This window comes from Brienomyrus brachyistius, chromosome 8 (genome assembly GCF_023856365.1).
Source record: "Brienomyrus brachyistius isolate T26 chromosome 8, BBRACH_0.4, whole genome shotgun sequence".
Taxonomy (NCBI): Eukaryota; Metazoa; Chordata; class Actinopteri; order Osteoglossiformes; family Mormyridae; genus Brienomyrus; species Brienomyrus brachyistius.
In genome coordinates, this window is record NC_064540.1 from 9156134 (window position 1) to 9168861 (window position 12728).

At 49.8% G+C, this 12728-nt stretch overlaps 1 protein-coding gene across 4 annotated transcripts; it reads left to right on the plus strand.

Annotated features, from left to right (window-relative positions):
* The first annotated feature begins 1540 nt into the window (after positions 1 to 1540).
* On the plus strand, positions 1541 to 12635 carry LOC125748007 (short transient receptor potential channel 4-associated protein-like). 4 transcript variants are annotated; one of them, XM_049023784.1, is made up of 19 exons: positions 1541 to 1831; positions 2826 to 2954; positions 3180 to 3296; positions 3581 to 3701; positions 3786 to 3841; positions 3993 to 4121; positions 4450 to 4651; positions 4778 to 4966; positions 6663 to 6805; positions 7129 to 7260; positions 7351 to 7409; positions 7509 to 7610; positions 7710 to 7793; positions 8037 to 8127; positions 8218 to 8358; positions 8442 to 8553; positions 8937 to 9049; positions 9259 to 9465; positions 10302 to 12635. In XM_049023784.1, exons 1-19 carry the CDS (start codon positions 1703 to 1705, stop codon positions 10437 to 10439), a joined length of 2394 nt encoding a protein of 797 aa, XP_048879741.1. In that variant the 5' UTR covers positions 1541 to 1702; the 3' UTR covers positions 10440 to 12635. The 4 variants fall into 4 exon arrangements, with proteins under 4 accessions (XP_048879741.1, XP_048879742.1, XP_048879743.1 ...); XM_049023785.1 differs by having other exon boundaries at positions 1545 to 1831; positions 3581 to 3638; XM_049023786.1 differs by having other exon boundaries at positions 1692 to 1831; positions 2803 to 2954.
* The last annotated feature ends 93 nt before the right edge of the window (positions 12636 to 12728 follow it).

Below are 12728 nucleotides of genomic sequence, written 5' to 3' on the forward strand. Positions count from 1 at the left end.
CCAGTGTGTTATGATCAGATTATAGTGACGGGCAGAGAATGGGATCAGGACAGGGTTTCTGTTTTACACATTCAAGCACACATAACTCTGTTAATCACACATAGAACACTTAGGCCTTTTGAGAAGTCTTTGCCACAATCTGAGGTCTTTAATCACTACCTGCTAACTATATAAGATCTTGTTATGCACTCCACTTTCGAGAGGTCATAAATTATAGTATATAGTTAAATTTGTGTGCATATACAGTATTATATGTTCAGATGCTGTAAAGGTTAAGGATTCAGAATTATAACTTGAAGGGCATTGGTTCAAATCCCTGAACTAGCAATGTGGTTCCATCCTAAAAATTATAAAAATAAATGATACATATTATACTCGACATTATATTGGATGAGTGTCACAAAACCAAGTAAGCAATATTTTGCTTATGCGGTCATTCTGTGTTTTCAAATTTGTATTTAAGTGCAATTTATCTGTCATATAATAAATGAATATTCAGCAGCCTTAGGATTCAATACATTTGGTTAAATGGTGACTCTCGCTTCATATGTAATAGTAGGTGTTCATGAGTTTGTATGTTTGTGAATGCCACGAAATGGACTGGAACAGGTTCTGGATCACCGTGATCCGAATTGGATATGAGGTCATCAAAAACGAATGGGCAGATAAGCGTACAAAGGGTACCTCACTTGTTCAACAACCAATGACCTGCATGGAAGCAGGATCTTCACGTCCAGAATTTATAGAAAATAATTACTGGGGCCACCATGCGGTGAGATTAGCACTCTGCTCCTCGGATTATACGAGAAACAAGACCATCATTCATAATCTGTATGGATTGTTTCATTGAACGAAGAATGATTTAACCTTATGGAATGTTTCCTTGTGTATATACGGAATACAGAGCGCAATGTAATGGTATTGTCTTGTTTGAAATATATATTTTTTTTATGTAAAAACGTTTTGTGGAAAAAATCCTCTAAAGTCTTGTTATGCCCTTTTAAACTTTTGTTCAAATCAATTGTACTCTGCAAGTTCGTCATGCTACAACTAAAATGGTCGTCACTTTCTCCCCTCTCTGTTAGCGCACTACTGCCCCCTCCTGGTTAATGTTTGATACATGTCGATGCCTCCCAGGATAAAAAGCAATGGATAGTTCTTGGCATCTCTCTATCTCACAAAGCAGTGCATGGCAGAATCAAGTTAAAAGGGCGTCAGACACCATACGCATGTTCAATGTGCATCTCCAAGTGTGTTACTTCATGGACACTGAGATTAAAACTAATATATCTGTGAAAGCTGAGACATCAGTCCTCCGTAATTTAATCGCGAGAATGATGATTCAGTTAAGGCAGGTTTCCCTTTTTAGACTCATTTAAATTTGTATTCAGATGTATTACAGTCAAGCGGGATTAGTCATACATAGGCAGATATTCAGGCAGATAACCTGATCTGCAAAACCACTAGTCCTTAATAGTATTTTCCAGCCCTTGAGAAAATGTTTTAAAATGCACAATGAAAAAGGGCGCTCGACATTAGTATTACGCGCGAAAAAACCCAAAAGCAGGACGAGCGACCAGCATCAGATCCTGAATGACGCTAAATTGCGGATTGGGCTGGCCGCTCCGCAGATGGCGCTGGAGACGCCGCTGTCCGTCCGCGCGCTCACGTTTTCCTGCTCGCGACACTTACGGAAGAAAGAATGATGGCGACGTTTGTGTGGCCCGTGTACCCTCGGACGGGGGCGACGCGGAGCGACCGCGGCGTTAACATAGTGACGACGATCAACCGGAGCCAGATCACCGGCCGCGGGATTTGTCGAGGGACGCAGGTAGGTCGTGCCTGATGCGGCCAGCAGCGCTGAGCCCCGTCCAGGTACGCTCGTAAGGGGAAGGCCGCCCACAGCCTGGGACTGACGTACGGGAGATCGCCGCGGTGCGACTCATTATGTCGGTTAGACTCAGCGACGACGGACACGCTCGCTGGGTGCAGTTAAGCAGCTGCAACAAAAACAACTACAATAACAATAATAAGTCATCCGGGCGGATCGCCCGGGAGCAGGATGCCGAAAAAGCGTAACTTAAACAGGGCTGCAGAACGGGGAAGGCGGCGTCCCTGTGGGGCTTCAGCTCGCCGCTTCACCGAGGATGGTCGGCCCTCGCGAGCCACTTGGAGCCTCCGGCCGGCACTTCTACACCATTTTCAGGGTTTATTAAGCAGTTCTATAGACACCTGGCTGATGGCACTTAGATGGCAGCGTCCAGTCTCTCTTAATCCCCCTCAAACGCCCCAGCCTGGATCCCGAGAGACTGGGGCCCCTGCAGTTACCCGGCTCGCTGTCCTGGCCGGTTCTCGGCGTACGTAGATACGGTCTGCGGTCCATAACCCCAGCGAGGTCCCGGGTCTCCGAATTTACGTGCAATATGCCTGGGAGGAGCTTTAGGGGGTGAACTATGCTTGAGGGGTTAGCGGTGGCTAGATCTTCGCTTGCCGTACGCGTCACTCCAGGGTCTCCAGCCGGCCGGTTGATGGCTCCGCGTCCCACTGCGGTCGAAGGGGATGCTAGAGCCTCCGTGGCCCCGGTCGTGGGTTTAATTTTAAAGTCGCGTTACATATAAAGCGGCTGAAGAGTGGGGTTTGATTGTCAGGAGAGGATTTATTTTGGCACAGGACTGATTTCGCCCTATGGATGACCCGCTGAATGTCGCGGTTTTACCGTAAGTGCTGTCCTTTAATAACCCGCTTATGGTAGGCAGAACCTGAACAAAACAGCTTGTTTCTTTTTTTCCTTCTTCTTTTGAGACTACACCTCTGCCCTTCCCCAGGTGCCAGAACCCCTGCTGTTTGAGCGGGACCTCCGGGCACGCTGGCTTGGTATCCCCATCCTGCTGCGGAGGCTGCATGAGGCCAGCCACCCTAACAGCGACCTTAGCCAGGCCCACGCCGTGCTCAAGGTGAGTCGCCCCGACACCCATGGGGGCCCTTTCTGCCCATCCCAATACCTGGGTGGGCTGTCTCCACCCGTCTGGATGTTCTGGGGGGAGGAATGCGTTGAATGTGACTAGTCCTGTGGCCTCTCATCCCCTAGTTTGATTCCCGCCCTTCAGCATCTGCATGGATGACCCTGGTCCTTAGCATGGAGGGTGAGATACATAAAGTGTTCTGTTACTGTTTTCCAGGATATGTCATCCCTGCTGTCCATGGAGGCCATGTCTCTTGTGACTGAAGACAGGATGTTCGCCCAAGAAGCCACTTTCCCCAGCACGTACACCTTCGACCTTTTCGGGGGCGTTGATGTGAGTTTTTAGACACAAAGTGTGAGGGGAGTGTGACTGAATAGTGCTGAAAGTGAGAGTCGGGGGTTTACTGCACCCCATATTTATGTGCTTTTAAGGCTGCTCTGCGATTTGGCGGTTGGGCACTGCACCCAGTGTTTACGCCCTTTCTCAGCTGCTCTGTGATTCGCGGGTTGGGTACTAGACCCCGTGATTACGCCCTTTCTCAGCTGCTCTGTGATCTGGGGGTTGGGTACTGTGTCCTATGTTTGTGCCTTTCATAGCTGCTCTTTCTTTTTACACAGCTCCTGCTGGAAATACTCATGAGTCCCACACTGTCAACGCAGAAGAAGAAACCGAAGAGTAAGCTGGACGCAGCTCGGGAATATGGGGATGGGCTCACTCTCCTGCTGTTGCCCCCCTGTGGTCAGATGATGGATGTATATTTGTCTGGAGTCATTGTGCTGGCCATGTGGATGGATGCCTTATTTGTTTTCCCTCCCCCTACAGTGAACGATGACCTCATCAAGGACTGTCTAAGTGTTCTCTACAACTGCTGCATATGTGTAAGTCTAAGGGGTTATGGCTTAGTGGGGGTTGGACGCACTTGACTTAGGAGGCACCAGTCCCCTTCGTATTCATTTGGACCCAGGTGCTTTTCCCAAAAAGATGATGCTTCCGCAGGATCTGGAGATTCTGTTTCTTTCCTCCTCTCAGACGGAAGGTGTCACAAAAAGTCTTGCGGCCAGAGATGACTTTGTCCTCTTCCTCTTTACGTTGATGACGAACAAGAAGACCTTCCTGCAGACCGCTACACTCATCGAGGACATCTTGGGCGTTAAAAAGGTCCGGCGGTCCCAGCCATTCAGTTAATTTTCTCCAGTTCCCTTTTCGTTTATTGCGACGTCTACTTTTTCTGTGGTCTCACTACACGGTTCACCTATGGGTCTCCTGTTGACTTGGATGTGAAGAATGTATCTGCCAGTAAGATTAATTAGTAAGATGCTAAGAACTCTGAAGTAGGATGTCAAAGGCTCAAGTGAAGTGCATGTTAATCTGGCCGTGCCAGTTAAACATGAAGGATTAAGCAAACATATGTGTTGGGTATAAAGTTGTAAGAGAATGAGTGTGGGGGCGTGGCCATAATCATGATGCCCTCCTCCTTGCTCACCAGGACATGATCCAATTGGAGGGCATCCCCAACCTGGCTGGACTGGTGCAGAGCTTCGACCAGCAGCAACTGGCCAATTTCTGCCGCATCCTGTCCGTCACCATCTCCGAGCCCGACCTCGGCCATGATGACAAGCACACCCTACTAGCCAAGAACGCCCTGCAGAGGAAGAACTCCGGGCCGTCCCAGGCTGAGATCAACCAAGGTTGGGCGCGCTCTGCCCTGGCACACCTTTCCGGGGTTCAGGCATGGGTGGCATGAGTGAGCAAAGAGAGACCAAAGGGTTATAGCTGACCCCTCTGTCCTCAATCCCCACCCCATTCCTGGACAGTAACTCTGCTGGGAATACCTGGATTCATCGAGCGTCTCTGCAAGCTGGCCACTCGGAAGGTGTCGGAGGCCACAGACACCTCTAACTTCCTGCAGGAACTGGAAGACTGGTACGCCTGGCTGGACAATGCGCTGGTGCTGGATGCACTCATCCAGATCAACGGCTCAGAGGCGGAGCAGAGCAGCACAGGTAGCCCCGCCTAGAGGCAGAGTGGTGAAACTGCATGGTCCTGATCTTTGTGTGCATGTGCAGGTCTATGTGTGGGAACTTTTCCATTGCGTTTTTCGGTACTTTCCCTTTTGCACTGACTTCCGGTCAAGTAGCAAAAGTACCACATCAGTTGGAATGCTTATTTGGTACTTCAGTATTTTGGGGTGTTTATTGTTCATTAGTTATGGAAATAGCCAATTTCTGAAACACAATGCAGTTGGTGTCTTGAAAAAAAGAATCCAATATTAAATTAAGTAAAAAAAAAAATAATGATAATGTATGTGTGGACAAATGAAGAGACCCATGCTTAAATTGTGATCTGGTCAGAAGAACCAAAAGATCAGGACGGCATGAAATAAGAAACCATTTGCTGTAATATAGTATGGCTGCACAATATTTGAAAAATTCTAATATGGTGATGTGTGATTTTTATAGAGCGCAAATCTCTCGTGTGTGTGCGGTGTGGACATGTGTAGTGGAGGCAGGACAGTAGAGGTGTACATATATTTTAAAGACCACGTAATTTGTTCATATAAACTTGATTTGCAATTAACTGCAATACTCATAAAAACTACTGTTAAGATTGTGGATGGGTTTGTGACCAAGAAGTTGTTGACTCAAGTTCAGTTGGAGGCCCGGTATCTTGAGTAGAGGTGGAAATTTCAGGTCAAGAAAGTACAAATCCAGAACCAACAAGTAGAGCATAAAGAGTCACAGTTACAGAGTATCCAACTGGTTGGTTGAAATGAAATCCTAATCTGGATTTGTACTTTCTGGACCTGAAATTTCCACCTCTGATCTTGAGTAAGGTATTTAATCCACACTGGTGGGTAAAGAATCCTAATATAGAAATAAGAAAGGTAGGAGTGTGCAAAAATATAGCTTTTTTCTATAATTGTTTAAAAAGTTTTCTCTGATTTGAATACTTGTCTGTAAAATTTATGGATCAAACTTTTAGGGTAATATTTTTTTCCCTTTTTATTTTTTTTTTAGCTTGATTTCCGCAATGCATAAACATAGGGTTGTACTGGACCATATTGCAATGCAGATGTCAGTGCCGCTTAATAGCCTGAGCTGTCTGAAATAAATCACCTCTGGTGCTCAGAAGCATCACTGCAGCTCACGTGCCCTCGCTAGTTAACATTACACTTGCCCTGATGACAGTAGATGCCTAATGTTAGCTAGTAGCTACGTTAAACCCGGTCACAGTGTCTAAGAGTAAACGGTCTAAAGTGTGGCTGTATTGCACTCGGCAGCATTCTCATGTTATGTAAATTGTAGGTATTTCATGTATTTAACCTGTGCGAATACTTTTGTCGCTTGGACGAAAGTGTCTGCCAATTTAAATGTGGGTGTAATATGGGCTGTGGAACGGGCCCTTTGTGAGTCCTTCAGCTCTGATCGTTGTGATGAAGGACCGTTCCTCACTTCTGTCTGGCTTTTTGCTCCTTTTAAAGGCCACGGTGAAATCCCCAGGTTTGGGCAGAGGGGGCAATTGAGGTGTGTAATTGACCAAATGTACCAGAACTATGACCCTGTATTTTGTGGTAATCCTCTTGTTTTTGACGGCTTAATTCCAGTTAAAAGCATCTATGGGTTTACTATTTAACCAGCTTAGCTCAGGCACACAGATCTGTGTGACGATGTACAGTATTGTCTGTTTATGCCGTCCCAGAGTCGTCGGATGAGAGTGCTCTGGCAGCCAGCCCCCTGAGGCACCGGCTGCCGCGCTCCATGAAGGTGGTGCATGAGATCATGTACAAGGTGGAGGTCCTCTACGTGCTCTGCGTCATGCTCATGGGCCGCCAGCGCAACCAGGTCAGCCTCAAGTTCTCCCCCTTTTCCTCAGGCTGCTTTCGCGGGACTCTGTCTGTCCGATGTTGTGGCGTTCATAACTGTAAATGCTGTCTAACGTCAGCCTTAAGCATCTGCCTCAGTGTGTGAGCAGCTCACTGCATAGTAACTGCTGCGTGTTGGTCCTTGCAGATGGCAGCATTGCTCCTGCTGTGATTAGGGGCCGAAGCCATGCTCTCATTACCGGCTTGTGTGCGTGCGCGCGTGTGCGTGCGCACGTGTGCGTGTGTGCGTGCGTCTGTATGTTTTCACGGGTCACATGCTCTCGCATCCATTTGCCCCGGCAGGTGCACAGGATGCTGGCGGAGTACCGACTCATCCCGGGCCTCAACAACCTGTTCGACAAGCTCATCTGGCGGAAGTACACATCATCCAGCCACGTGCTGCACGCTCAGAACCAGCACTGTGACTGCAGCCCGGTGAGAGTGCCCCCTGCTGGCTGTGTACTGCCCTGCTCCCCTGAGGCCCCCGTGCCTTGACTGCTGTTCTCTGTCGTCTCCTCTCTTCAGGAAATTTCCTTCAAGATACAGTTTTTGCGGCTCCTTCAGAGCTTCAGTGACCACCACGAGTGAGTGCCCCCCCCCCCCCCCCCCCTGCTCTGTAGAGTCTTGGCACCTCATCGTTCGACTTGCAGATGTGTTCATGAGGAACGCTGTCCTTGTTCTAGAAACAAATACCTGCTCCTGAACACCCAGGAGCTGAATGAGCTAAGTGCCATTTCTCTGAAGGCCAACATCCCGGAGGTGGAGGCTTTGGTCAACACAGACAGGTACCATGAGAGTCCCCCTGGTCCAGGAGGGTTAGTGTGGGCGTTAGCATGACCATCAGGGTTAGCATAGCGCTCACTGTGTCTTGCTGCCTTCTGCAGGAGCCTGGTGTGTGACGGGAAGAAGGGTCTCCTGACGCGGCTCCTCACGGTCATGAAGCGGGAACCTCCAGACTCCTCCTTTAGGTGCCGGCCGTACATCTGTTTGCTCTGGTGGGGGTGGGGATGCAGCCCCCAAAGGCCTGGAAGGGGCTGGTTTGTTATTTATGGAGCCCCCCACTCCTCCCAGTATAGTGTCTGTGCCCAACAGGAGACCCCATGAGAATTTGTGATTTGAGTGATATAAATTCTGCCGCTGGTGGCAGAACTGATAGTGAGACGCGACCAGCCCATGTGATTCCTGGAGCCGCATGTGTTGATTCCCTGCAGGTTCTGGCAGGCCCGAGCTGTGGAGAGCTTCCTCCGGGGGGCCACGTCCTACGCCGACCAGGTGTTCCTGCTGAAGAGGGGTCTGCTGGAGGTGAGGATGCCCTCCATGCCACCGCTGCCATGGCGATTGTGCCATCACATGTACCGCTGCCCCCTTCCTCACGGGCCATTTCTGTGGCAGCACATCCTGTTCTGCATCGTCGACAGCGGGTGCAAGTCCCGCGATGTGCTGCAGAGCTACTTCGACCTTCTGGGCGAGCTCATGAAGTTCAACATCGACGCCTTCCAGAGATTCAACCGATACGTCAACACAGAGGAGAAGGTGGGCCCTGATCCTCGCCTGCTCGGGCCGCACCTTGACCCCGCCCTGCTGGCTCACCCCCACCCCACCCTACCTGTTTGCAGTTCCAGATCTTTCTGACGCAGATTAACAGCTCCTTGGTGGACTCCAACATGTTAGTGCGATGCATCGTCCTGTCGCTGGACAGGTTTGAGAGCCAGTCGGAGGATGTCAAAGGTACGGGGGAAGGGGGCCGACGAAAATGATGTAGCCCACCCAGGAGAGTAAAGGATTTGTAATGAACCAGCATGAGACAGTGATGGTGGGAGATCAGTGATGCTCTATGAGTAGTTTTTATCTTCTGTGCTTTCCGTATTTTTCAAGTGTGCCGGCCTTGATTTGAAGGAAAGGGCAGACAAACTCGAGGGAAAATAATAGGATGGAAAAATCTGTCCTTAGGCACTTTCCTTTGCTCCTGCTCCAGTGTCCAGATGCAGGGATCTTACTGGACCCTGACCTCTCCTTACCCCCCAGGCCTTTCTGCATAGTAGGGGGGGGGGGTCTGGTGTGTTGTGCCTGATGCCCTTTGCACTGAGAGGTGTCCCTCACTCTGTCCTCAGTGGTGGAGACACTCTCCCAGTGTCACCTGCTGTCCCACCTGGCTCGCGTGGAGAATCGGCTGGCCTTCCTCTTCAGGCTCATCAACATCATCAACGTGCAGACGCTGACGCAGGCAAGGCCCCCGCCATCGCACGCCCCCCTCCCATCTCCCTCCATCCCCTCCGTCTTCCATCCGCTTATCTGGGTCAGGGCTGCACGTGACACACGTGTGACCGCCTGCGTTCTCTCAGTCAGTCCTGGTATGTTTGGGTCAGAGCTACAAACATGCGTGTGAAGTATGTGCACACATTCAAACTGTGTCGTCGTGATCCCCCCCCCCAGGAGAATGTGAGCTGCCTAAACACCAGCCTGGTCATCCTGATGCTGGCGCGCCGTCATGGCCGCCTGGCCTGGTACCTGAGCGCCCTGCGGGAGAAGGAGTACACTGAGAGGTACCCGGGCTGCCTGCTGAACAACTTCCACCAGCTGCTCTGCTTCTGGCAGCGGCACTACCTCAACAAGGACAAGGACAGCACCTGCCTGGAGAACGTGAGTGCAGGCCTGTGTGCTCCACCCTCTCAGGCGGCTGTGCCGGGCGCCGTTCTCCGTCCATGTGAATATACAGGGCCGGGCCGAGGTGTGAGCGATCCTGCTTTACAGACCATATTCACGCTCGCTCTGATTGGGTAGGATAACGAGCAAAAGCGCACCTGTGAGCAGGAACTGCCTGGAAAAAAGGAGCACTAGGAAGGACAGTTCAAACTTTGAGTTGGCCTGCCCCGTCCCCCAAGGCCGCAACAGCCAGAGCAGAGCGGCTGCGGATGAGGGACTGGCAGGATGGATGGATAGCGAGCGGTGTGTGCGTAGTCATGCTGAAACAGTGGTGTTCAAATGCTGTCCCAGCCTGTGTTATGGCTGGAGGTGGGGCAGGAACATCAGAAGGGGGCAGTGGCTGGCAGTTGCAGGTGGCTAAGGGTGTTACTGGAGTACGCCCCCCCCCCCCCCTTTTTCATGAAGTTCTTCAATTTTGCCAGCGTATTCTTGTCTGCAGTTTTCTTATCTGAACAGAATACCTCACATTGGTGTAGATGTTATCTGGGTCAGACCGTGGCTATTTTGAGGAATCTGGTATTTAGAAAGAATTTTCAGGCTTCTTGGCTGCTGCCTAGTTACTCCTCATGTCTAGTATATTGCAGTGTTTTCAGGTCAGGAAAAAGAGATTCAAGGCATGGAGAAGCTCTAGTATCCAGCCGGTGTAATGTGACTCTTGACCCCCACCTGCTGGTTTCTGAATGCTGGTGCAGCGACAGCCAGACTCCTGCTGTTAACCACGATAGTGGTCGTGCCGGTGCCATCACCTTACCGCAGTGCTTGTTCCCCCCCAGAGCTCCTGCATCCCCTTCAGCTACTGGAAGGAGACTGTGTCGGTGCTGCTGGATGAGGACAGGACGTCGCCCTACGCCATCGTCAGCTACATCGACCAGGCCTACATGGAACTAGAACAGCACTTTCTGGAGGACTAGGCTTGTTAAAGCCCTGTGGGTCAGGATATCCCGTGGAGGGATGTCTGTAAGTATGTGCTTGTGTGCCCTGAGGTGGCCCAGGGTTAACCCCCTTCTACACACACCTCCCACCCCCAGTCTGCTGGAAGGTGGCTAGAGACCTCTGTCTCCCAGGAAACAGAGACCCACGCAAGCTTGTAAGGTCTGCTGCCAAACGTTTCCCTCACCACTAGGGGGTGCTGAGGAGGCAGGATTAGGACCAGACAGCCAAGGGTCTCGTGGACTGTCCTGTGCGCCTCAAGTGGGCCATCACAGATTCTTATGGACACTTCAAAAACAGTCTGTGTGGCTGTGAAATGGACATGCTTCTTGTAGAGTGTGACTCTAGCTGCCTCCCACACTGAAAGTCCATTGTGAGAGCACAGGCATCTGGTGTGAGTCCCAGGGAAGTACGCAGAGGCTATCCGAGGCATGTCCCCGTGGCTGCGAGGCTGCTGTCCTCTGGACCCCCCCCCCAGCCAACCCTGCCCTGTCTCTGCATCGGAAGATTCCCTGGCCTTCCTCACAGCGTGGCTCCTTTTTATTTTCCAGTTTCTTTGGTTTAATCAATTCGCAATTAATCCTTAATGTGTAAATACGTGCAGTATATATGTGTATGAAATAGCAGTGTGATCTTTCCCAGTGTGTGAGTGAGTCGGTTTTTATAACTTTTATCCTTGGGTTGCCACTGCTTATGAGGAAGGTATGAATGCTATCCATGTTACCGATGGGAATGTGCCCCTCCCACACACACACACGCACACACTTGGTGGGGCCGTAGAGGGGGGGCTGAGTGTGCACTTGCTCTGGGCCACCGGACTGACTTGGAAAACTTAGTGTTTGGAATTCAGCTACCTCAACTCTGCACCGTGTAACTTTATATGACCGCCTGCTTGTTCTTGACCATCATGAACTTTGGATGTTAAGCTCCTTTACGGTGGAGATTCTGTTTAATCCCAGCATGCACCTAACCCAAGTGTGGTTTACCACCCACACCTGGGCGTCCCACATTTAACCCGCGTTTGCTGTAGCCTATCAGGTCCTAGCCTGACGACACCATATAGATTCTATTGGTTGTTATTATGTCCCTCCCCCTTCATTTTCTACCTGTGCCCCAAAGTCATATCTGTGGAGTGAACTATTCTCATTTCAATCCTGTCCCATTCTATGGGGGGGGTCGCAAGGCAGTAATCTCCTTAAGGGTGTTAATGATCAGTGTATTGTCAAAATGTCGTTACAGTCTACCGGTTTCCCATTCTGCTTGAATGGGCTCTTAATGCCGTCTTCATTTTCCTTCTTTTTACATGAAGTATCTGGATATTAAACAAAACATTTAGTATCTCTTACAGGCATGTTAGAATAAGGTCTTGTTGCCATAAAAATGTCCAGTGTGCAGTAGCCGGTGTGTTTGAGTACAGCAGACTGAATGAGTATGAATTTTGGCCTGGTCCTTCGCCCCCCCTGACCTGTGCCTCTGCTCTGTTTCAGCTGGTGCTCCTTGTGTTTCAGATCACCAGCAAGCTAACAGATGGTGCAGTGGGCGTTTGTAAAGTCTGCCTTATCTCTAACAGGCCCTGTGGCGCCGGGCCCTTGTTCTTGCCGATTGTCTGTAATGGCTTGGGCTCTCCTAATGCTATACGTCACTCTCGAAGGACACAGTCCTGGTGCTCAGCGTGTGGCTTGTTTGTTCGCTTTCTCTTGCACTCTGGTTTAACAGATGCCAGAAACTGCAGCAGTGCTCAGTCTGCTGCACGGCGGTTGGGTGTCCCTGCAGCAAACTGCTGCGGCGCTAATGAGACAGGAAGTCAGTCGGCCAGCAGCCCATCCGCAGGGAAACGGCATTGAATTACTTTTTTTTTTTTTTTTTTTTTTTTAACAGATTGATTCACCTCTTAATCCATAAGACCCTCCCCGCAGAAATGCTATTGTGCATCATGCTAATGTGTCTTTCTCTTGAAATGATTTTGGATTTAGATTATTTAACTTTATTTGCGAATTTATGGGGGGTGGGAAATAAAATGGTAACAATATCAACTTGAAATCTGATACAGTCCGTTTTGTGACCCTTGTCATTGTCAGAGTTTTCTAGGTGATAGTAGATATTTGCCTTGGCGAAGCACTTTAGTGAGGTTCCCCTAAATGGAAATTTAAATGAATAAAACATGGTTCTGAATTTCACCTTGTTTTTGGCTCATGAATTAACACTAACTTGAAATGTGCAACCTAATATAGCTGTTGCATCTTGACGAGAACTGGAAGTGAAACAATTCA